General features: G+C 56.3%; 1 protein-coding gene across 5 annotated transcripts in view; it reads left to right on the top strand.

The window, feature by feature from the left end:
• LPCAT1 (lysophosphatidylcholine acyltransferase 1) overlaps nt 1–21,639 on the top strand; it is a 61,835-nt gene extending 40,196 nt beyond the window's left edge. For 2 of the 5 annotated variants that reach the window (XR_012413557.1, XM_073993121.1), the window contains exons 6-14: nt 554–612; nt 2,989–3,023; nt 4,298–5,954; nt 6,090–6,400; nt 8,886–9,011; nt 9,483–9,636; nt 12,436–12,534; nt 16,481–16,622; nt 19,243–21,639. Coding sequence is in view for 4 of the 5 variants with exons in the window: in XM_073993121.1 (XP_073849222.1) it covers nt 6,264–6,400; nt 8,886–9,011; nt 9,483–9,636; nt 12,436–12,534; nt 16,481–16,622; nt 19,243–19,427 (843 nt within the window). In the remaining variant the exon portion in view is untranslated. Of the gene's footprint in view, nt 1–553; nt 613–2,988; nt 3,024–4,297; nt 6,023–6,089; nt 6,401–8,885; nt 9,012–9,482; nt 9,637–12,435; nt 12,535–16,480; nt 16,623–19,242 lie in introns of those variants that run through there. The other 3 variants (XM_005556556.5, XM_073993120.1, XM_073993122.1) reach the window with 2 other exon arrangements.
• Nucleotides 21,640–22,164: the final 525 nt, after the last annotated feature.

The raw sequence follows: 22,164 nt of genomic DNA, 5'->3' as shown, positions 1-22,164 counted from the left end.
CTAGCTGGGCCTCGCTGGGGCTCCTCCTAATTCCTTGGGAGCCCATCAGGTGGCAGCCGCTTGGAGACAGTGGCAGGTCCCAGGCAGGTCCTGCTGCAGCTGTGACCAAGTCTGCCTATCCTTCGAGCTGAGCCCCAGGGCAGGTGAGGGTGGTGGGTGGGGCCCCGAGGCAGATGTGGGTGGTGGGTGGGGCCCCGAGGCAGATGTGTGTGCTTGGTGGGGGCAGACCCTGACCCCATCAGGTGGATGGGCATGGCCGGTGATGAGGACCCTCACTTCCCACCGACGCCTTCCAGCTGGTGCGAGATGTTATAACAGAAAGTGTCCCTTGGCCGGGGAGCGCCCCTGGCCGAGGTTCCCGCCCATCCGTGCTGTGGCGCTGGATGTTTACGGTCAGGACAGATGTTGAGATAGTCCAGGCATGGAGTGCCCTTGCTGACCAGGAAGGCCTAGACAGAAAAGCTCGTTTTTATCCCAAGAGCAGCATGAGAAACGCAGCAGATGCTGTCCTGCGTGGGCTTCCGTGGTCACACCACTGTTCCTTTCTCGGCAGGTGCGTTCATCCCGGGAGCACCCGTCCAGCCTGTGGTTTTACGATATCCAAATAAACTGGTGAGTTGTGTTTTCCTGGGGTCGGCTTCCAGGGAATTCTCTGGGAATGGGAACTGCGAGCTGCTTCTGTGCACCTGTGTCTCCACCTCTCCACACCCTTTATCTGCGCCACGGCCCACGCTCGGCTGTGCTGAGTCCATCTGGCCTCAGCGCTGGAGAGGGCACGACAGGCCTGGGCCCTGGGCTCGGTGCGCCGTGTTCCCGAGTGCGGCCTTTTCTACACACGTGTCCCTGATCAACCCCGTGATTCCACAGTGGTCCCCAGTATCCCAGAGCCCTGCTTCCATAGGTCCTGAGGCAGCTGCCCTTTCCTCTGTGTGGCCAAACCTGACATTTTGGAGAGGGAACCCCCCAACCCCGCGTCACCGGCCAGGGTCCCCGGCAGCTTTCAGTACCCGGGGAAGTTTAAAAATTAAACTTCATGCTCCAGGAAGTTTAAAAATTAAGAACGTTTAAGTTCTGGAAGGCAGAGGCTGCTGGAGAGAAAGGAGGTGACTGTCATTTCTGTGGTTTTATCGTTTAGTGCCCAGGTTTTGTTTGGTTTAAGAGAACAAAATTAAGAAGGCGTTTGGGGTCCAGAGCTCCTGGGGTGAAGGTGGTGGACCCCACCTTTGGGGAGAAAGCCTGGATGAGGCCTCAGAGCAGTTCCTCATGGGGACTTGCTGCCTCTGGAGGAGGCTCAGCCTGCTCTGGCTCTGCCCTGGTCCACCCCATCCCAGCCTGCCCTGGCTCTGCCCTGGCTCTGCCCTGGCTATGCCCCGGCCCCACCCCACCCCTGACCCAGGCCCTGCTCCATCCCCTGGCTCTGCCCTGGCTATGCCCCTGGCCTCAGCCCCACCCCCTGGCCCCGCCCCTGCCCACGTCCTGCCTCAGTCTCCACACCTGTAAGGTGGCTGCTGCACCTTCTTTTGGGAGCTCTTGGATGCTCAGAATACTTCCGGTTCCATCGGCCCCCCATTTAGGCGGCCTCGCCTCACGGGCTGCAGCTGAGCTCAGGGCATTCATTTGGTGCCAGCTGTGTTTCCCCTTCCACTGCAATCACTCCCGCACGTCCTTGCCCCTTCATGGGCTCCTGGAGCATAAAGATGGCCCAGGCGGACTCAAGGTCCCCACAGCCCACTGGTGCTGGGCTCAGTGCAGGTTCCTGGTAGAGCACCCACCTGGGAGAGCGCCGAGGAGGGCCTGTCCCTCACAGGGAGCTTCCCGTCTATCGCAGTTCCTCTTTGTGATGGCAAAGGAAAGCACTGAAAGAAAGACCTCGCGGGTCAGGACACAGTGGGGCAGAAATACAGGTGACCTCTGGGTGCCGGGGTTCTGGCCCATCCGCCTCAGGGCCTGTCCCGTCCGATGCCTGTGGGTTTCACGCTGCCCGGAGGGCTGATGGTCAGGTAATAAAATGGAGTTGGGGCAGGTAGTCACACGACTGAAAGGCCTCGTCCTTCTAACTGAGGCGTGCGTTTGTCAGCCAGGCTCCTGGCCAAGGGCCCCTTCCTGCCTCTGCTGCAGAAACCATGCCCCAGTGCAACTCCTATGGGCAAAAAAATCAACCCAAGGACAACAGACTCCGATCTGTGCAGAACTCTGGATTTTCCACTTTTTAAGATTGTTTCATCAGTGTTTAAAGCAACACACTGTTGCTGGACGCACCAAGAAGCACCCAGCATGGCTGTCAGGGGAGCAGAAGGTCCACCCCAGGGTGACAGTGTCCGGGCCTCTGCCATCAGGGCCCCTGCTGTGTGGTCCCTGCCCGGCGGCACTGAGGCTGAAGATGGGACTTCCAGAGCACCCGGGGTGGGGGGGCCCTGCACATGCATAGTGGCTGGGGGAATACCCAGGGCACTTGGAGAGAGCGGGGAGCGGGGGAGGGCTGGGGTCCCGGGCGCACACTGGAATCGGTGTCCCCAGGCCTGTGAGGAAAGAGGAGAGCAAGCAGGGAGGGAGGACCCTTTTCCCAGATCCTAGGGCCTCTGGGAACCTGTAAGAGGGGGCTCTGAGTCCTCAGGGACTCTGGGGATCTTGGGGGAACTCTGGGGACCTGTAAGGAGGTCTCTGGGTGCACAGGCTCATCAGGGCCTCCTGGATGCTGATGTCTGAGCTGACGTCAGGAGGGAGGGTAGAGGGAGCGGGGAAGTCCAAGAGAGACCCAGAGTTCTCTGGGTCCTTAGAGGCTCTGGGGACCTCAGGTTGGGGGCTGGTCTGAGTCCTGGATCCTCAGGGGCTCTGGGAAGCTGGAGCTCTAGCACCCTCCTCCCTTCCCCTGGCTGCAGCGCCTCTGTGGGGTAGGAGGTGCAGGGAGAGGCTGGCACCAGCACACAGGTTCAGGTTCAGCCCCGGGTTCAGGCCCTGTGCTGACTGACCCTGCCTCTTCCTCCCCAGGACACCATCACGTGGACGTGGCAAGGACCTGGAGCGTAAGTCGAACGCCGTGTCATCCTCTTTGTCCTGTTGTTCCGTGAACACGTAGGGGCTGCTTGGGGTCTGCTGTGCACACTAGTTACTTTTGCAGTTGTGAAAGCAGCTGTGGGACAGCCATTAGGTTCAGCCCATTGTGAAAACTAAACGCACAGACGTGGCCCCGTCCTGACACTCCTGGATTCTGGGGTCTTAAGTTCTGCGTCCTCAGCACCAGCAGGGAGGGGACGGTGAGTCTCACGTTCTGCTCTTGAGTTCACCAGCTCAGTAGTTGCCGTCGTCCACCTGGCGGCCCCTGGTAAGGAAAGTGGAGATTTAGGGGTGTCTGGGGGGACCCCGTCTGCACAGGCGCAAGGACTGAGTAGTGCTGGGTGGGAGGCCAGCCCCTATTGTGAGTCAGTGTCCCTGTCCCCCGGCACAGACACTGAAGGTCAGTTATGCAATGATGAACAACCCCACGGAAACGGGAATGAGCCCCAGAGGAGAAGCCGGGGCCACAGGCTCGTCAGGGCCTCCTGGGTGCTGATGTCTGAGCTGACGTCGGGAGGGAGGGCAGAGGGAGCGGGGAAGTCCAAGAGAGAGCAGCTGCATCCCAGGCGCTTGGGAGGACATGGGTCCGCTGGTGCGTTCAGGTGAAGGTGTTGGGTCCGTGCTTCCCAGGCTGGCGTGTGGAGGCTCCCAGCTGGGAGCAGAGCTGGGAAGGGACTCTGGGGGGTATGGGCGCTCTGGGGTCCCTGGGGCCTAGGGCTGGGGTTGGCATGACAGGGCAGAAACAGGGTTGGGGCGGTGGGCTGTCTGTTGGGGGCGTGTGGCCCCGGGAGCAGCTCCGAATGTCTCCCATGTCAACTCCTGCAGCAGAGGCATGGAGATCCTGGTTCTGAGGTTGGGAACTCTGGATCCAGGCTAGAGGGGCGGCATGACTTAGGGCCTGTGCTGCCTGGGGACGGCGAGGAGGGACAGGTGTGGAGGGAGGAGGGATGGGTGTGGGCTGTACAAGGTCTCCTGAGCTGGAGAACAAGCAGGAGATGGTGTCTTGCTAGATGAACCAAAGACATCAGCAGGTGTTGAATCAGAAAAGCAGCATTTCCACCCACAGCTGCATGTCACACTGGGGCTCGGGCTGGGTGGGCACAGCACTCCCTCCGCGGGAGCGTTGACTGCCCGGTAGTGCCCTCTGGAGGGCGCGTCTGGAGGTTTCACTCCAGAATTAGAAGTAATTTACTTCTTAACCTGTGTTGTAAATCTGCTCAACATTGCGCAATCTGTTTTAAAGGCTGGAAATCCTGTGGCTCACGCTGTGTCAGTTTCACAACCAAGTGGAAATCGAGGTTCGTATGGATACGGAGTTACACAGTGCTCTTCACAGTGGCTGATGCAGACACAAGGTTACACCAGGATGCCCAGATAAGCCTTGTACAATGTGACGTAGCACCTGTCTTGCTTTCCCGTCTTTCCATTTCTCAGGGCTTGGCAGAGGCTGGTTACTTTACATCAATGACTTTATGTCTCTTGTATGAGTCTGAACCACTTGGATACGATTTGGGTTTTTGTTCTTTGTTTTTCTGAGACAGCGTCTTGCTCTGTTGCCCAGGCTGGAGTATAGCGTTGGGCTCACTGCAGCCTCTACCTCCTGGGCCCAAGCGATCGCCCTACCTCAGCCTCCCGTGTAATTGGACCACAGGCACACGCCACCATGCCTAGCTAATTTTTTTAGAGACGGGTCTCGCTTTGTTGCCTAGGCTGGTCTCAAACTCCTGGGCTCAAGCAGTCCTCTGCCTCAGCCTCCTAAAGTGCTGGGATCCCGGGCATGAGCTACCACACCCAGCTGTGTAGGAATTTTTTAAACCTACCATTCGTTATTATGGGTATTGTAGCTTAAGGGCATATGAAGCTGGCCCACATGCAAAGAATTACTCACTTGGCTTTTAGTTTTACTTGACATATTTAATACCGCTGAGCTTGTCATAGCACCTTGCTCTGTTTAATACATAGTCAAAGAATCCCCTTCTCAGCCTGACCCAGGTCTCCAGAGTCAAGACCTTGGGCTAAATAGTCACCTCTGTGTAGCCTGCACAATTTTATCTAAGTCAATGAGGAGTCGTTCTTTTTTTGTTTGAAAGGGGAATTAATATGCACTTCTTGCAACTGGAAATAAAAGATGAGTCACATGCAACTTAAATATTTAATAAAACAATTTGCTGCCTTAAATATTGCAGAGCATTACGAAATATACCAATGAGCCCAGCTTTCAGCCCAGCTGTTCACTTCCACAGAGGATAAGCCACTCTCATTACAGAGGACTGGGCTGAAGGGCCTCGGCCCAGGCCTGAGGGCGGCAGTCCCCCCACCCAGCAGGATTATGTGGCTGGATGGGCAGTGGCTGGGAGGGTGCAGGCCAGGCCTCGAGCACAGAACACAGGGACTGAGCTTGAGCTCCTGAGGGCTCCCTGGTGTTGAACGGCTGTGTTACAGGCCTGGTTTCTAATTTTAAGAGTTGAAAAGAAAGTGAATGGCTTTGCAAAACTGCTCTGTCCTTACATTGTTCATACAAGATGCAAATGCTGATGCGAGGAGCCATGGCAGTTTACGGAAGTTCTAGAAATAACAGCGAGAACTGGGGTTTCAGGATGTTCCTGTATTCTGAAATATTCCATATGAGAGAAAAGGACGTCCAGGGTGGTCTTCTGCCCTTTCCTGCACCGTGTGCACTGTGGGTCACATTCATTTAAACTGCTGTGTAAGTGTCACTCAGGCAAGGACAAGTTCATTGGACAATTTCTTTTAATTTCAAAATGCACAAGGTGCCAATAATCTGTTCCAAATGTCGGAATAACGTGCTGCAGTATCCCCATTACAAAACGGATTCTGTGAGAAGTTGGCGTAAGCCCTCTGTGAGATCAGGGAGCCGGATGTTCTGCCGTAGGCAGCAGGTGCTCCTAGGAGCACTGACGGGGGTGAGTGTAGATCAGGGAGCCGGATGTTCTGCCATAGGCAGCAGGTGCTCCTAGGAGCACTGATGGGGTGAGTGTACATCAGGGAGCTGGATGTTCTGCCGTAGGCAGCAGGTGCTCCTAGGAGCACTGACGGGCGTGAGTGTTCAGGTGCACACGTGTGCAGTTCATGCATCTTGGGGTGAGTGTGTGCGTGCACGCGTGTGCGCATGACGACTTTGAAGACGGTTCTAATGGGCATTGCTTTGACAGATCTTAATTTGTCAGCCTCCCAGTTGTCGTTATGGTATGTTGCTGAGGTCAGCGTCTGGTGATACTAACGCAGCTTCTCTGTGTGCTCAGTTCCTTCCCGTGTACAGCCCTTCTGAGGAGGAGAAGAGGAGCCCCGCGCTGTATGCCAGCAACGTGCGGCGAGTCATGGCCGAGTAAGTGAGCAGCTCCTTGCCCCGCTGCTGAGTCAGGGGCGTCTCCCGGAGTGCTGCTCCCTGTGTGTTTAAAATAGCCAACAGTGTCAGGAAAAGGCATTCTTGCTGAAGCACAGGAACCAGCTCCATGCATGTTGGTGAAGTGTGCTTGGCCTTGGGCTGCACGTCCCTTGTTTCCCTCTGATGGCATTTCACCGCCTTTGATGTTTGGAAGATGCATGACTGATTTTTCCAGACCTTCCTGCAGCTGTTGGTCACCCCAGGCCCTATGTTCCCTGTGCCCTAAATGATCCAACGGGGCACTGGCCTGGGCCAACTTCACATCTGTGTGGTGGCCTCCACGCCTGCCTTTGCTCATCCGCCTGTGTGATACTTACCAGTGCCCTTACCCTATCTGGCAGGGCAGAGCTGTGGCTGCACATTTAATCTTGTAAGGTGACTTGTGCTACTTACACAATTCTCATGCATGCAGTTAGGAAGAGGGAATGTCCTTGCTTCCCATGGTCCCAGGTCCCCTGCTTGCATGGCCAGCAGTGCTGTCGGCTCACACACCCTCCTCTCTCCCTCTCTCAGTGCCGTCAGGTCACACGCCCTTCCCCTCTTCCTCCCTTAGTGCCGTCAGCTCACACGCCCTCCCCCCTCCCTCTCTCACACATCTTCCCCATCTCCCTCCCTCAACACCTTCCATCCCTCAGGGTCCCATTCCCCTAAAACTTGTCCTTGCAACCAGGTCCTCCCACCTGAATTTACCCCCACCTGGACACCTCCCTAGTGCTTCCTCCTGCAAAGCTCTGTCCAGTGGAGCTGGAGCCTCCCCTCCACCAGGCGGCTGCCAGACCTGAGCTGCAGGAGCCACCTGGGAGCCACATCCACCTCAGTCCGCCGGCCCCACCCCCAGGCTCCTGCTGCAGCAGATGGGGCATGGCTGGGAACTTGCCTCTCCAGAGAGCCCAGAGGGGAACACAGCCATGGCTGGGCCAGCAGAGTGTACCTGGCCCTGACCTCCCAGTCACTGTGTTCGCACTCGGCTGACACCCTGCAGATTCAGCTGGGCAGCCCTTTCCCTCACATTCCCGTCCTCTCCCTCCCAGAGCATGTACCCGAGGGTAAAAATGGGTCCTGCAGTCTCTGTCCCCCAAAGCTCCACACAACCGCACCACAGGCCGCTCTGAACAATACAAAAAGCTGAGTAGGTGCCAAGCCAGGGGAATGCATTCCCACCTCCAAGCCCAGCACCTGTGATCCGGACTGCTGCCAATACCTGCTACTTTTGGGGACTTGGGAGGAGGAAAACACATTTTACAGAACTCAAGGAGAGATTGCCTATGGGCCTCACTGATTATTTTAGAGCCCTCCATTTCAAACGGACTCTGAGGAACCTGCACCTTTTTTCAGGGTATGAGAGTGCCGCCATTTCCATTGTAGTAATTCAGAATTCTCTTAAAACCCCACTCTGAATTACCAGGAGCTGTGTTCATCACGTCAGGGCCATTGAGGGGTCTACCACCATCAGCAAAACCCCCACCAAGGAACATGGGAGGGAGAAGCAGCCTCGGACTCCTGGGCCTGGGCGGGTGCCCCATGCAGCACCACTCAGGGTGTGGAGTTGGTCACGAGCAGAGGGACCCTGGCGGTGCCGCCTCCCGGCTGGTTTTCCAATCCCGTAGCGGGTCCTAGGAGGCAGTGCTGGAAGCACGTTCTCCTCCCCTGCCCGCTGCGAGGACAGCGGCACCCCAGGGTGGCAGAGTGCACACATCCTTCCCTGACCTTGGTTTTCCTCTGGGATGGGGCTGGCCTCCGTGTCATTCAGGGTTCTGAGATGAATGACACATGTGCAGTGCTGGACTGGAGAGAGGTGCCACCCAGGACGGGCCATCAGGAGAGGCCGGGGATGGCCCCAGGTGTGGCTGGCGGAGGTGGGTGGTTCTCCCAGCCAGGGCTCCTGGTCCCTGGCCCACCTGGAGTCAGCTGGCAGAGGTGGGTGGTTCTCCCAGCCAGGGCTCCTGTGAGCTTCATGGGCAGCCCCTCAGTTAGGCTTGTCCTTCTTTCCTGTGGATAGCCTGAGACTCTCCTGTTCCCAAATGGTGATGCCTAGGTTTGCCAAGGGGAACTTGAGCGGCTCTCAAATAGGACTGGAGAGGCACCGATTTCTCATCACTTGAGCACACACGGCACGGCCAGGGCAGCTGTGGGAGTGAGGGTGCCCCCCGCTTCACTCTGCTTCATGTTACTTTTTCACGGTTCTCGTGTGATGGCAGTCTGTGATCGGTGACCGTTGGTATGACTGTTGCCATTGTTTCAGAGCACCCCTATGAGAGTGAAGCTCATCGATACATGTGTGACTGCCCCAGCAACAGGCCATTCCCCTGTCTCACTGCCTCTCCTTAGCCCTCCTCTCCCCTGAGCCATCGGCGGCTACTCCGGTGGGGCGGTGAGAACTGGCCGCCATGGGGCTGGGCTGACGGGGGTGCTGCCCTCCTTGCAGGGCCTTGGGCGTCTCCGTAACGGACTACACGTTCGAGGACTGCCAGCTGGCCCTGGCGGAAGGACAGCTCCGTCTTCCCGCTGACACTTGCCTTTTAGAATTTGCCAGGCTCGTGCGGGGCCTCGGGTGAGTACCTGGTTCTCCTTACCTGAGCGTTAGCTAGAACCCGTGCTGCCAAGGCCGGCGGGGGCTCCCTGGGGTTGCAGGGCGGGGAGCTAAGGAAGTAATTATTAATGATGTTTATTCTGGTGTTTGCTTGGCTTTTTTCAAACATCAACTTCAGCCTACATAGTGTCTTTAAATCCCTTAGTGCCTGGCACCAGCTGTCTGTGTGGGTGGCGCCCCAGGAGGGCCACCCTGTGTCCTGCGAGACCTGCCCTGGGGAAGGGAACGGGTCTCAGGGGCACAGGCACCTGGCTTGACACTTGGACAGAACACATCTCACACCTTCCAGTTAGGAGAATGCCTTTTCTTGAAAACTAACTTGCTGCTACTTCTGTAAATAATTCTAATATTTTGATGCATCTGACAACTAAATCTAGTGTTAACGTGCGCCATTTTATTGAGAAAGAAAGCTTTCCCTCTCTTTTTGTCTAGGCTAAAACCGGAAAAACTTGAAAAAGATCTGGACAAATACTCAGAAAGTGCCAGGAAGAAGGGAGGAGAGAAGATGGGCATTGCGGAGTTTGCAGCTTCCCTGGAAGTTCCTGTTTCTGACTTGCTGGAAGACATGTTTTCACTGTTCGACGAGGTAGGGGCTGTCGCCTGAGGAGTGGGGTCTCCGCAAAAGCTCCTACTTTTTGAAGTATAGATTGTTCTCATTCTAATATAAATATATTTTCACACGAATTTGAAAGCAGAGACGGGAAACCACCCCTCACTACCCCACCCTGTCATTGTGAGGGTGTTTCCTCCCGTGCTTTTAAATACATGTACACATTAGACGTTTAAATTGCCCTTTACTGATGAACGTGCCTGTGGTTTGGGGGTTTTTTTAGTCTGATTATGGAGTCTAACAATATCAAATGGTGACGCCCAGCCTGGGGTCTCCAAAGGGACCCCCTGCAGGGCCCCTGCTCACCAGAGCTGCTCTTTGCAGCGTCAGAATTTCTAGTAATGTGCCCGTCCTCTATGATGGGCTTGGAGGCCCCCCGCCAGCCTGTGGGTGTGGGAGGGCTTCCTCCTGCCGCAGCCGCCCACTCCCCTCCGCCCTCCACACGTCATCCCCAGGTCCTCATCGTAACTGATGAGGCATCCATGGTCATGCCAGCTGGGCCTGAACATGTGGGCAGCCTTGGGGTTTTAGGAAGGTGCGAGGTGGTATGCAGGGGCGGGACAGGCTGCCACGGCGAGCCACAGGTCGGCCAATCCTGGTCTTTTCTGGGTGTCAGTGTCACAGCATGGACACTTACGCTGTGGTCCTAGAGGAGCCGGTGACACGCCAGGTATGTGTAGAGGGCTCCTTCAGCCTTGACTGTCCCACTACAGCGTCGTGGGATTCCCCGTGTGACAGTGCGATATGTGCTTTGCACCAATACGGAGCAGCTGTAGTGCCGCCCCGGGTGGAGCCCGGGCAGGCAGGAGGCCTCTCTGGCCAGAGAGCAGGTGAGACTCAGGGCAGGGGGACTCTGGCCAGAGAGCAGGAGGTGAGGAGCACCCAGAGGCAAAGGAAGGACTCCCTGGTTGGAGAGAGCAGGAGAAGATGAGGAGCACCCAGGACGGGAAGGAGGCCGCCCCGCGCGTGTGCAGAGCGTGAACCAAGGATCACAGTGTGTGGCTCGGGGCGTTCTCCCACACGTACCACGGGGCCCCAGCCACGGGGCCTCTGCTACGGGGCAGCTGGAAATGGCGTCTCGGATGCGAGGCCTGCCTGGGGTCCGTGCAGCTGCGGCTGCGTTTGCACCCAGGGCTTTACCACGGTGTTGGAACTGAAATGCGAAATAGTGAATGCTGGTTTCACAGGCAGCATTCCGAGGTCACTTATGACACTGTGCGGTTAATTTTTTATTTTCTGCAATTTCAAATGCGCATGATCTTACGAGGTAGGAATATTCTCCGTTTATACGCAGGACCTCAGACCCCCAGGCTGAGACCTTCCCCGAGCCAGGGACTTGTCGTCGTTTGCACCTGCCAGATACCCAAGCCCCAGTCCCGGTGCCCATGCCTTGCAAGGGGTGTGGCGTAGCGCAGAGAAAGCTGTCAGTTCCCTCAGAAGACCCTCAGGGACCTGTGTGCGCCTCACCCCTAGCACCTACGGCCTGTGTTTGACACAAGCGTAGAGGGGCAACTGCTGGTCAAAGTCCTCCCTCTGCTCCTGGGTGCTCCTCACCTCACCTCCTCTTGCTCTGACCAGAGTCCTCCCTCTGCTCTTGGGTGCTCCGCACCTGCTGTCTGGCCAGAGTCCTCCCCCTATCCTGGGTGCTCATCACCTCCTGCTCTCTGACCAGAGCATCCTCCCTCTGCCCCAGGTGCTCCTCACCTCCTCCTCTCTGACTAGAGTCCTCTCTCTGCTCCTGAGTGCTCCTCACCTCCTGCTCTCTGGCCAGAGTCCTCCCCCTGTCCTGGGTACTCCTCACCACCTGCTCTCTGGCCAAAATCCTTCGCCTGTCCTGGTGCTCCTCATCTTCTCCTGCTCTCTCCAACCAGGGAGTCCTTCCTTTGCCTCTGGGTGCTCCTCACCTGCTCTTGGCCACAGTCCTCCCCCTACCCTGGGTGCTCCCCACCTTGTTTTCTCCAACCTGAGAGTCCTCCCTCTATCCCTGGATTCTCCTCCTGCTCCTCCTGCTGTCCTCCTGGAACCTCCTCCTGCTCTATGACCAGGGAGTCCTCCCTACACTCCTGGTTGCCCTTCATCTCCTGCTCTCTGAACAGAGTCCTCCCCCTGTCCAGGGTGCTCCTCACCTCCTCCAGCCCTGACCTGGGAGGTTCTTTCCTGTGGCCTGGGCACACCCTGCAGCCACGTGCAGATCGTCCCCATCATCATCAGAAGTGCAGACCCTGTCAGCCCTGACCTGTGCCTCTTACCACCCTGCTCACTCACAGCATGTCCCTGGAGACGCTGGGTGTGAGGAGTTGCTGAGAATGGTCAGCGCAGGGCCGACTGGCTTCCACAGCTGGCCCAGGCTGCGCGTTTAGCTCCACCTCACAGCTCCGGGTTCGCCTTCTTTCTGCAGGATGGATGGGTTGCCATAAACACACTAAATTCCTAGAGCCCAGAAGCAGCCTTGGTGCTTGTGGGGTTTTCTCAAATGCAAGTCTCGGCAGGTGGCAGGCACTGCATTGCGTGTGCTTTGCTGAGGTGCTTCCTGTGGCAGCCTTGTGAACTCTGGGAATTCATTGTAATGGCCCCAAAAAGTGTACGCAGCACAGTGACCTTGGAGAACCCACTTGGTGGAATGTCCTTCCAAGATTCCCTTTTCACGTGGGCAGGCGTTCCCGAGTGAGAGCGGGACTGGCCCTTAATTAACACCAGGAGCCGTGGGAAGCCCTGGCATTTCTCCAGTGCCAAAGGCGGCAGCCGAGCTGTGGCTGAGAGCGTCTCTCTCCACAGAGCGGCAGCGGCCAGGTGGACCTGCGAGAGTGCGTGGTTGCCCTGTCTGTCGTCTGCCGGCCGGCCCGGACCCTGGACACCATCCAGCTGGCTTTCAAGGTGAGTGCACAGTTCACATGGATTTGACTGGAGGTAGGTCGGTGCAGTCACGTCAGCACCACTGTTCATTTCTCTAGTTCCTTATAATATCAGTTAATTGATCATTTGCCCAACTGCTATTTTTACGTAAGCTTTTTATGCTAGCTGTTGTTTGTAAAATGCCCAAAAAAACTCCCAGATTTATTTCTTGCTGGAATTAGCAATCCACACTCATCAGAAAGGCATGGGTGAGGTTCTTCCTGGGTCCTGGGGCACCTGGGTGGGGCTGGTGGTGTCACACCCCATCACACACTGCAGGGCACCTAACACAGGGGCCACACGCCTCGCCCTCTCTCCCCCTCGGACTGTGGACTGGCGAAGAAAGCATGGCTTAGGAGCTGCCCGCCTCGGCTAACCCCAGGGGCTACATGTCAGAGCCCAGTCATTCACCACTGGCGGAGTCTGGGGTCCCAGCCCAGCTGCAGACTCCTGGGAAGCCCTTAGGACCTGCCTCACCGCGGGGGGGGGGAAGGGAGTCGCTGCTCCCTGGGGGCTGAGTGGGGTCTGGGTCAGGGCTGGAGGGCGGGAGGCTAAGTAACCCTAAGGGTTTGGCCTGGCCTATGCTGAGGCTCCAGCAGCACCAATGTGGATTTCATCTGGGATAGAGCGGGGCCGGCTTTTCCTGTAACAGAGGCAGTTTTACCAAGGCTTCTCACAGGGTGTGACTCACATCAGCCAGACTCTCGAGGGCCTGATGTGTGAGTCAGGAAGCTGCTTGTCTCTCATTGCTCCAAGAACTCCCTTCTGTCGCTTCTGACGCCAGCACCCTCTCCATAGCAACACTGGGGAATGTCCCCACATGCAAAGGTGGCTTGTGGGGGTCACCCCAGGCAGGATGAACTGGATGACCTCCACATTTGGCGGCCCTGTGTAAGAAAGCCCGGCCTCCACACCTCCTCCAGGCCTAGGCAGCCTGCGTCCCAGGGCCCCTGGTCTCAGCCAGGCCCTGTGGCCTCACGGCCCCCGCTGACCCTGCTTTCACCGTGCCCTGGTTTTTTGTTTTTTTTAATTTTTTTGAGACGGAGTCTCACTCTGTTGTCCAGGCTGGAGTGCAGTGGTACAGTCTTGGCTCACTGCAACCAACCTCTGCCTCCCAGGTTCAAGCGATCCTCGTGCCTCAGCCTCCCAAGAAGCTGGGATTACAGGCTCATGCCACGACACCCGGCTAATTTTTGTAATTTTAGAAGAGACAGGGTTTCACCATGTTGGCCAGGCTGGTCTCAAACTCTTGGCCTCAAGTGATCCGCCCACCTTGGCCTCCCAAAGTGCTGGGATTACAGGCATGAGCCACCGCCCCCTGTTCTGCTGGCCCCACCAGCCCCTGCTCTAAAGCTACAAGTATAATCTGGAACTGAATGATAGCAGTGGTGGGGGTGGCATTGCCTTGTTTCTCAAACAGTGGGCTGTGGAGCCCAACCGTCCCCCCGCAGAGGCCCCGCCTGCAGGTGGGCAGGGTAACTGGCTGTGGTAGGGTTGAGGACGCCTGCCGGGGAGGACAGTGTGCACGGGGTCCCTGCTTGGGGTGGGCTGGGAGGTCTTTCTCAGGTGAACCAGGCGATGGGTGAGGCCCAGGCTGCCCTACAGTGACCCCTAGGGGCAGGATGGGTGATCCCGTCTCACAGGCTTCCAGGCCGGCTGATGTGGCTGCGTCTGCGTCCCGGCGACGACGCCTGGGTCCCGCCTCACCTCCACCCTCAGCAGCTCTGCCCTGACAGGAGATGCCCTGGCATTCTTCAGCTTACCTGCCTTCCTCCCACCTTCTTGCAGGCTGCCTCCCCGTGTCCCCTTTCTGCAGCCTACACCTTACATGGCGTCATTTCCTGATGTCATGGTCACTGCTTTTCTGCTGCCCTGGGACCCTGGCACATTCTAGGGGGGCTGCGTGTAGCCGGAAGGGCTTCCACGGAGCAGTCTCGTGTGAGAGAGCATGGCAGCTGCACCAGCGTGCTGCCCGTGGGACATACAGATGCAGGACGCTGCCTCCCAGGCTGACTGTGGCCACAGAACTCCTAGCACCTAGGACCCCAGAGGCACATGCCAGTGCTCAACTTTCCAGATGTGCAACGCACAGACGTGCTTCATACGCCTTGGGGCCCCTTGTTTTTGTTCTTTTTCATTATTATTACTGTGTAAACCCTTAAGATGTCCTGGTAAAAATTGCAGTGGCTCAGAGAATGGACAGTGAGAACCTGAAGTCTGTCGCCTGTAGTAGCCTCCGTCCTACCTCTGCATTTCCCATGCAGCATCTACACCAGGCTGAAGGATGAAAGTCCGCACCTGCAGTTCTCATGTCCAAACGGACACCGATGTCAGGTCGTCCCCTCTGAAGCAGCCTTGCAGCCACTGGGGGGCAGAAGGCACTGCTCCCTGGGGACTGAGTGGGATCCGGGTTGATCGAGGAGCTGGAGGCCATGGCCCTGAGGGTTTGACCGGGCCTGTGCTGAGGCTCTAGCAGCACCAGCCTGGATTTTGTCTGCAGATGTTTGATTCAGGAAATCTAAAAGCAGGAGAGAAACGTAGTCCACAGAAGACAGGGTGGCCGCGTGCACCAGCGCTGTGGGATGAGGCCCAGGGGAGGAGGGTGGAGGGTGAGGATGGGGCCCCCAGAGCCTGCGGCAGTAGGCTGCGGGAGTAGAGGCAGAGCCTCGGGAAGAGGGTGTGATCCCTGGGACAGCTTGCCAGGCCAGCGGGCTGGAGGCGTCAGCGTTTCTCCCCTGAGCACCACGAGGAGGAGCCGGGTGAGGTGAACGTGCAGCCCCTCCTTGAAGAGAGGGCAACGCCCCTCACGTGCAGCCCGCTTCTCCGAGGGTGGAGTGAATGCTCACAAGATAATAGCGCACTGGAGCAGGAGAAGGGGAGGAGGGGCTCGGAGTCAGGGCGACGGCCCTGTCAGGAGTCCCGGGAACCGCAGGCCCCAGGCAGAGAGGGCGGCGGAGGATAGTGCATCCCCAGGTAGAGGACTGGGGGCAGGAACCAGGTAGAAGAGCTGGCCCATCTGAGGGGGCAGGGAGGGGTCCGAGGGAGCCCAGGGGTTGGAGCGGAAGGACACGGCGGCGTCTGAGACGAAGGTGCTGCCACAGAGCCCGTGGACCAGGCTCGAGCCTCAAGGGCTGGGGCAGGACCCTGCACCCCACAGGGAGCTGAAGTGTTTCCGAGGAGACAGAGGGACGGGCAGGCCCTGAACAAGGGGTGTGGGGGATCCCCAGGTCACAGGGTCCGTATGAAGCCAGGAGGGGAGCACCGTGGAGCTGGGGGGTGCGGGCGGCAGGTGCCTCGCCCCTGGTCCCTGCACAGAGAGGGCCGGAGCCTCCGCCTCCACAGCTGGAGCAGGAGGAAGAGAGAAGGCCTCACATGTGAGGCTCAGGAGAGAGCCCAGTCCTGGTTTCCGCTCCGCCCGGGGCCCTCCCAGGTCATTCTCATTTCTGCTCTTGATCTGCCCTGTCGATTTCTAACCATCGGGGCTTTTTAAATGTTATTACTGATGCTTGTGAACACCTCCGCTGTAGCCTGCACTTACGCAGGCAGAGGGCTGTGGGGAGACTCTGGAGCCCAGGCTTGCGCGGCGCTCGCCCATGGCCCAGGCAGGTCCCTTCTGCGGCCTCCCAATGACAGCCACAGGTGCGGGTTGCTTTGCTGAGCTATCACGGGTGGGGTGGGCAGCGTCTGAGTCCTTGCCCGAGAAGCATCTGCTGTGTGTCCACAAGGCACCTGGAGGGGCCAGATCCAAGGCACAGGGCCCTGCCACGTGGCTCCACACGGAAGCTCAAGTCCCCCGTGTCCAGCCGCCAACCCTGCAGGTGCCCAGCAGTTCTGAGAAAGCGGGGCAGGGCCTCTGGGGTGTCCCTGGACAGCGGGGCCTGGTGGGCAGGGGAGGAGGCCGCAAGGTGACACCCAGCTTGCCTTGCAGATGTATGGAGCGCAGGAGGATGGCAGCGTCGGCGAAGGTGACCTGTCCTGCATCCTCAAGACGGCCCTGGGGGTGGCGGAGCTCACCGTGACCGACCTGTTCCGAGCCATTGACCAAGAGGAGAAGGGGAAGATCACATTCGGTGAGCCGGCAGGAGTGGGGTCGTGCTCGCAGCCTCTGGGCAGAGGCCAGGCAGTGTGGGGCGAGTCTCCTTGGGAGTCCAGGACGGGAGTAGAGTCCTTGCCATGCCTCCATTCACCAGGCTGCCCTGTGTATCACAGAAACCCCTGAGAAGGAAGGTTCTGGAGACCCGGCAAAGTTCGTAGGGAGCTTTCCAATCTGTTTTGGTGATTTATACAACCAAACTGCAAGCCCAGTTCCGAAGCTCTGAGCCTTCCGTGGCCTCAGGCTGGGATCCAGGTGCCTGGAGGTGGAGGATACCCGCACCAGCCTTCGAGGCCACTGGCTGTGGCCTTTGTCACTGCCGGCCGGGGAGGGGTCTGTCAGGAGAGACGAGGAGGGGCACTGCAGACCACCGTGCCGCCCAGGGCGACTTCCTCCCGAGAAAACTCACCTGCCTGGATGTCTGATGAAGTGACTGGTAACACCGCTGTTTCCAGAGCACGAGCTGTCGGTGTCTGGGAAATGGCGGTTGATATTTTTAAATTGCTGTGCAAAATCTGCAAACCCGAGCCCGGGGCGCCTCCCTCTCCTGCAGTGTGAATGAGCCACGCTGCATCCACCCGGGGCTCCGAGGGCTGCAGGCTCTGGCCTCGCTCCTCACGGTGGATGCCGCAATCCCCACCTTGAAGTGTGGCCTCAGAGCAAATGAGAAGACACGCGAGAGCGCTGCGTGCACAGCGTCTGCGTGGGGTCCGGAGGCGGAAGTGCAGATGTGCGCACTTGTTTCAGTATTGAAAGCGCATATGTGTGTTTAGTTACCGTGTGTGTGCACACGTGTGCATGCTTTTAGTATTGAAAGTGTGCATGTGTGTTTAGTTACCATGTGTGCACACGTGTGTGTGTGTGCATGTGCACGCTTGTTTCAGTATTGAAAGTGTGCATGTTTAGTTTTTGTGTGTGCGTGCATGTGTGTGCATGTTTCCATTTTGAAAGCATGCATGTGTGTTTAGTTACCGTGTCTGTGTGCTTGTGCTTTTGTGTGTGTGTGCATGTGTGTTTACTGTGCGTGTGTGCGTGCGCTTGTTTTCTGTATGTGCGCATGCATGTGTATTTAGTTACCGTGTGTGCACTTTTGTGTGTGTGCATCCATGTATGTTTAGTTACTGTGTGTGTGCATGTGCTTGTTTTGTGTGTGTGCATGCATGTGTGTTTAGTTACCGTGTGTGCACGTGCGCTTGTTTTGTGTGTGCGTGTGTTTAGTTACCGTGTGTGCGTGTGCTTGTTTTGTGTGTGCGCACATGTGTGTTCAGTTACCGTGTCTGTGCGTGTGCTTGTGTGTGTGCACGCATGTGTTTAGTTACTGTGTCTGTGTGTGCTTGTGTGTGCATATGTGTGTTTAGTTACTGTGTGTGTGCGTGCACTTGTTTTTTGTGTGTGTGCATGCATGTGTGTTTAGTTACCGTGTGTGCGTGTGCTTGTGTGTGTGTACCTGTGTTTACTGTGTGTGTGCGTGCACTTTTGTGTCGGTGTGTGCGCACGTGTATTTAGTTACTGTGTGTGTGCATGTGCTTTTGTGTGTGCGCATGTGTGTTTAGTTACCCTGTGGGTGCATGCACTTGTTTTGTGTGTGTGTGCACACGTGTGTTTAGTTACCGTATGTGTGCTTGTTTTGTGTGTGTAGGGGTGCATGTGTGTTTAGTTACCGTGTGTGCTCGCGTGCTTGTTTCAGTATGGAAAGCGCACGTGTGTTTAGTTACTGTGTGTGTGTGCACATGTGCGTGCTTAGAAGTGTGTGTGTGCTCTTGCGTGCGTTTGTTTCCATTTTGAAAGCGCACGTGTGTTTAGTTTGTGTGCGTGCGCTTGTTTTGTGTGTGTGCACGCATGTGTGTTTAGTTACCGTGTGTTTGCATGTGCACATGCGCGCGCTTGTTTCAGTTTTGAAAGCACACAACGCCCCTTTGTGTGTTTGGGCTCTTTGATGTTTGTAGCGGGCACCGACCAGCTGCAGACAATTTCTGGTAACAGCCATCCTTGGATTCCTCGCCGGGTGGCCAGGGTTCTGAGTGTTTCTGGAGCTGCCTAGCATGACCAGCCCCCTGCACCATCTTTCCAGCCCCGCCAGAAGCCTCCATGGGGCCATCGGTAGGAGCCGAGGGTGCTCACCCGAGAACCAGGCACAGAGTGGCCAGGAAGTGCAGTCCGAGGCTCTGTGAGGACGGCCCCCTGCCTGCCGGTTCCTCCGGTGTGGGCGAGGGCACCCCCTCAGAGTGCCAGATCACTACCCAGACACTTGGTCATGTCCCTGAGCCAGCTCCTCTGGTTACAGTGCCTCAGAAGTGCTAAGTCCCCAGGATATATCTGTCGAATCCAAAACCAGAAGCTTTCTATAGGTTTTCCCAAAGCAGGAGTAGCTAGGAGGACACTCAGCCTGCCCCCGTTGTCAGGGTGACTTCGTGCACTGCAAAGAAAGTAAGCGCGAGTTCCTGTCTCCACCCTGAAAGCATCCATTTCACAGACGATTCTAACGCTCCCCAAAGGGCGTGAGCGGGACACCCACCAGGGCCCTGGGAAAAGAGCCTCCACATCCTAGACATTTGCGGCTCCCCATTCCATAACCACAGGTGCCTTTGTCTTTCCAGCTGACTTCCACAGGTTTGCAGAAATGTACCCTGACTTCGCGGAGGAATACCTGTACCCGGATCAGACACATTTCGAAAGCTGTGCAGAGACCCCGCCTGCGCTGATCCCAAACGGCTTCTGTGCCGATTTCAGCCCGGAAAACTCGGACGCTGGGCGGAAGCCCGTTCGCAAGAAGCTGGATTAGGACCGAGGGTTGCGGAGAGACGCGGCCCCTCCCGCGTGGCCATCACCGCCATGAGCCTCTTTGCGAGTGACCTCTGGGCTCCGCTCCTCACTCCTGCTGTCCAGGCACTGTCTTCAGCCCGAGTTCCAAGGGCTTCGGGGGCTGTTTGTGTCTTGTTCCTTTGTGAAGAGTCTCTGTTGCAGAACCGGCGCGTACTGTGCGAGAATCAGAGGGCGCGCACGCGGATCCCTCGCCTGGCTTGGACCCCATGGGGTCAGGTTCCCTGCTGGGCGGGGGGCACCGGTGCCGCCCCGTGTTCTCCCACGGGGTCCTGATTTCGAGTCTCTGTCACAGCCTCTTGCAGCGGCAGCGTGCACCGGGCGGGCCTCCGTGCACACAGCACACGCCTACCACACGGAGCGTGCGCCTGCGTGTCGCTCTGGCACGAAACCGCCGTCTGCCTCTCTGGTTCCACAGCCTGGCAGAGCCGTCGCCTGAGTTTTCAGTGTTTCTACCTGTGTGCTGGAGCTCATGAGTATTTTATAAACTCCATTTAGGTACTTCAGGAAACATGCAGCATTTTTTTAAAAATGAAAATTGTTTTTCTACTTCATTTTTCCTTTTAGGGTCAAAGGATATTTATTTATAGGCCTTTTTTTTTTTTTAAATATAGAATCTGAGGCTGTTTGGGCTTTGACTTAAATTTCCATCAGGCCTCTCTCCAGCAGGTAATCCCTCTCCTTCCGTTGGGTCCCCTGGGGAGGTGTGAACTCAAGGATCTAGCCCCAAAACACTTTTTCTGCTTTTCTTAATCCTTTTCCAGTCCTCTCTTTTTTTATAAACGTTGGCAGTTTGGTGTTTTTGTTTCGGCATAACGTAATCCACTTCACCGTAGCCTAAACTCCAATCCGAAGTTGAATATTGTTCAAATGAGCAGGGCCCAAGCTGGAAGCTCAAGGCAGCCGCCACCGTGCCGCTCCTCCCTTGCTCTCAGGCCGGGTACCTGCTGGAAGCGGCTGCATCTTCCTCTCAGCCCTGGTTTCCATGGTGACTGGCATGACACAGCCGCCTGAGTGTGGCTGACCTTCCTGCAGAGAGGGGAGCTGCAGTCTTTTGCTTGTGGAAGGAGACGCTGGGCCATGCGGTGCAGAGGGTGACGAGGATGTCTGGTGACAGCTGCGTGGACACCACTCCTCTTTGCAGCACTGCCTCCCGGCGCCAGGGTCGCGGGCATATCCCACTGAGAGCAGGGGTCCTGCCCCATCTTAGAGTCAAAGGCAGAGGGACTTCCAGGCCCTGGGAAGGGGGTATTTTGGTGTCACCTGAAGTCCCCATGACGTCACCTTGTTTCATCATTTTTTATGACATAATTAGAAACCCATCCTTCAAGCACAATCATCATCACAGACTTTAGTTCGCTTCCTAAAGCAAAGGCTCCGGGTGTATTTGAAATTTTTTTTTGATTTCTGAAATGAATTGATTTTTATATTTGGGGCATCTCTATAGAAAGTGACCACCAAGGCCAGTAAGTACAGGAAAAACGTTTACTAACTTCCTCAGAGATTCGTGATACGCGTTTCTCCACTGACAGACATTTAAAAACAACCTTCAGCTCCGTTTCAATCAATCACCTCGACTTGTTTCTAGCATGGACACTGCCAGCAGGACAGACAGGGACGGAGTAAACCGAAGTCAATTTCAGGGCTCTCGGCGTGTTGGATACAGAAGAAATTCTAGTGCAGCCTTTGGTAGCTAACAGTCATTGATTTTATAATTGGAGAATGCGTAAAGATTCATGTTTCAAGGAGAAGAGCCTGCAAATGGCCAATGAAGGAGGTAAATAAACTAAGATATTCCGAGGGAAGGGACCCAGGCCGTCTCCCTTCCGCAGGTCTGCAGATGAAGGGTTTTTTTTTGAATGAAATGCCACTGTGCATTTTCAGAAAAAAATCTCTGATAAACAGACTTTGAATGGATGTTTGTTCCTCCTGATTCTCTCTTCTCTTTGTGGTGACTTAGAGTTGGCGGGTATTCAGAACTGTGAATGTACATAGCATTGAGTTAAATCCCTCGTGTGTGCGACGGGACGCAGTGGGCCCCCTGGTGGCCTGGGAGCCAGACCCACGGGCAGGTGGGGCATGGGCTGAGGTGTGAGGGCAGAGGGAGGGTCACCACGAAGGAACTTGGGATTTTCAATGGAATAAATAAAACATAAAGTATTCTATACTTGGGAGTGATGTTGTTTTGTGTGGTTTTTTATTAGAAAGACAACAACAGCCTTTGTGAGAGGACAGCCAATCCAGATGAGATTTTCTTAGTGTGGTTCTAGCATGTTTGGAAAACACACAAGAATTGAAATTCTATGGAAAACGCTGTCTTGGTGGCAAAGGGATGCTCTGGAGTGTTTTGGTATTTTGTGGACGGTAGCAGACATTTTACAGAGTCTGCCTGCCTGGTGGGTTGACTTACGTAATTTCTCAGTTGTAAGCACGTGCACCTTAAGCATGTTTTGTCAGGCAAAGAGGAAAATGGATCTGGCATTTAGTCCTACTGAATCAGTAAAAGGTTTGGAACTAGAGGTAAAAGACGGAGTTCACCTGTTACACTCCCCAAAACTGCATGTGAAGAATCAAGATTGTGTCTCCACCAGCATCAAGTATGGAAGAAAACTTAAGGAGCAAAGCCTGCAAACGGCCAATCTGCAGGCCTTTCTCCTTTTTAATACTTTGAAAAACTAAGTTTCAAAGTTCACCATCCA

The sequence above is a fragment of the Macaca fascicularis genome, chromosome 6 (genome assembly GCF_037993035.2).
Source record: "Macaca fascicularis isolate 582-1 chromosome 6, T2T-MFA8v1.1".
NCBI lineage: Eukaryota > Metazoa > Chordata > Mammalia > Primates > Cercopithecidae > Macaca > Macaca fascicularis.
Note: the sequence above shows the minus strand (reverse complement) of the source record. Positions and strands in the feature narration are given on the sequence as shown.